The following is a 1996-nucleotide window of genomic DNA, read 5'->3' as shown; positions in this document are numbered from 1 at the left end:
TGGGCAAGTGACCCAACCTCTCTGAGCCTCAGTTGCCTCCCCTGTAAAATGGGGATGATAATAATAGTATCCGCTTGACAGAGCGGTTATGAGAATTAAATAATAATACATATGTAGAGTATTGAAGCATTTGCTGTTATTGAAAGTCAGAGAGAAGTGGGGTGGGGAGGAAAGGTCAACTCGCTCTTCTCTGCCCTGTTGACATGATGCAAGGACAGGGCATTCAGAGAGGAGGTTTTGCTGCCATTTGGATCAAGGGAAAATTGTGGGGTGTGGGGCGCAGTTGGGTTTTAACACCTTGAAGAACTGTCATTTCATCTTGGCATTCATCATGGCTTAGTGAGCCTGACTTTTTCTCTCCCTCCAATCAATTCTCCTTCTGTGCATTACTGAGCTTTTTGTGAAATGCATCGGAACAAAAGCGGCTGGATCCTGCAGGGACGATCTGTAGGTGTGGCCTCCATCCCCAGGGACACACCTGTGGCTTCTCCTAGTTAATGAAGGAGCCACTACAAGATGCACAAACGCTTATGATCCCCTGGGACCAGGAGGCTCTGGAGAAACTTTATGTCGTGTCCTTTGCTCCCTCCAGCGTCACTGTTTTGAGACCTGAGTGTGGACGCTGTACCTGCATTTCACAGATGGGCAGCTGAGCCCTGCAACAGAGATGAACTCACCCAGAGAAGGGGCCTGACCTAGTTTTTTTGACTCCCAGCCTCTCACTCTTTTAATCAATGCTTTTTTCCCCCAGGCACCTAAGAAAGCAAAGAAGAGAGCCCAGGGCACCAACTCCAACGTGTTCTCCATGTTCGAACAGACCCAAATCCAGGAATTTAAGGAGGTGGGTGCAGCTGTTGAATCATCCACATGGAAGGAAATCCCACCCGTGAGGGAGAACCTTCCTTTTGTTCCATATTCCCAGCAGGGACTTTTCATTAGACGCCTCTGTCCTCCAAACAATCCCAAATTCAGCCTGAATGGATGTGTAAATTTTTAAAAGAAACTGTTTTTAATAACTTCGCTGATTATCAAAGTAAAATATATTCCTTGTTGAAAAATGTCAGAAAATTTTTCAGAAAAGCACAAAAAAGGAAGTAAAAACTACCTACAATTCTATTACCTAGAGATAATCAGTTTGCATTTTGGTATATACCCTTCAAGCCATTTTTGTTATCTATGTATATGTGTATTAAACAAAATTATAATCTTCTGTGCCCACTGATTACTACCTGCATTTTTTTCTTTGAGAAATTCACCATTAACATTTCCTATCATATATTTAAACCATTTTTCTATGGTTAAATATGACATTTGTTTATAATGTTTTACTATTATAAATAACACCTCTTTGCTTGTATCTCTGGTTACTTCTTGGGAGTAAAGTCCTAAAAGCAGAACTGCTGGGTCAAAGGAACTTAAAACAACAACAACAAAAGAACTAAAAACAGGCAGAACTGCTGGTCCGAATTGCCCCCCAAAATCACAGCACTAATTCCTATGCCCAGCAGTCTCAAGAAGAGTGCCTTTCCCCACATTTCCATCAACACTGGGTATTAATAGTCACAATTTTTTTTTGCCAGTCTGAGAGGTAAAAAGCAGTATCTTCTGGGTTTTAAATGTTACAGTCTTTGATTATTAACCACTAGCCCCGTTTGAAACCCCATCGCATTCGATGGCAATGGACCTTATGAAGAGAACCCAAGTACCAATTAGACCAAACTGCACACAGGCTTGGAAGGACAGGCTCGGAACTCATTTTCCAGCAGTTGTGAGGGCTCACACTGACTCATCCACATTACTACCTGGCTGTCCAGAGGGAACTATGCTAAAATGATGCTAAAGAGATCAGTCTGCTTTTGTGTGTGTGTGTGTGTGTGTGTGTGTGTGTGTGGCAGAGTCTGGCTCTGTCACCCAGCCTGGAGTGCAGTGGCACAACCATGGCTCCCTGCAGCTTCAACCTCCCAGATTAATTGATCCTCCCACCTCAGCCTCCTGA

General features: G+C 43.4%; 1 protein-coding gene across 3 annotated transcripts in view; it reads left to right on the top strand.

Moving 5' to 3' along the window:
• The window catches only part of MYL2 (myosin, light chain 2, regulatory, cardiac, slow), a 17239-nt gene that overhangs the window by 7753 nt on the left and 7490 nt on the right, over nucleotides 1-1996 (top strand). Inside the window, exon 3 of one of the 3 annotated variants that reach the window (XM_011997878.1) lies at nucleotides 1587-1588. The exons of 1 other annotated variant lie outside the window; for it this stretch is intronic. In XM_011997878.1, the coding sequence (XP_011853268.1) occupies nucleotides 1587-1588 (2 nt within the window). Of the gene's footprint in view, nucleotides 1-751; nucleotides 842-1586; nucleotides 1589-1996 lie in introns of all 3 variants that reach the window. One more of the 3 variants, XM_011997879.1, reaches the window with a different exon arrangement.

The sequence above is a fragment of the Mandrillus leucophaeus genome, unplaced genomic scaffold (genome assembly GCF_000951045.1).
Source record: "Mandrillus leucophaeus isolate KB7577 unplaced genomic scaffold, Mleu.le_1.0 Scaffold55, whole genome shotgun sequence".
Classification (NCBI taxonomy): Eukaryota; Metazoa; Chordata; class Mammalia; order Primates; family Cercopithecidae; genus Mandrillus; species Mandrillus leucophaeus.
This window is presented reverse-complemented; position numbering and strand designations above follow the sequence as displayed.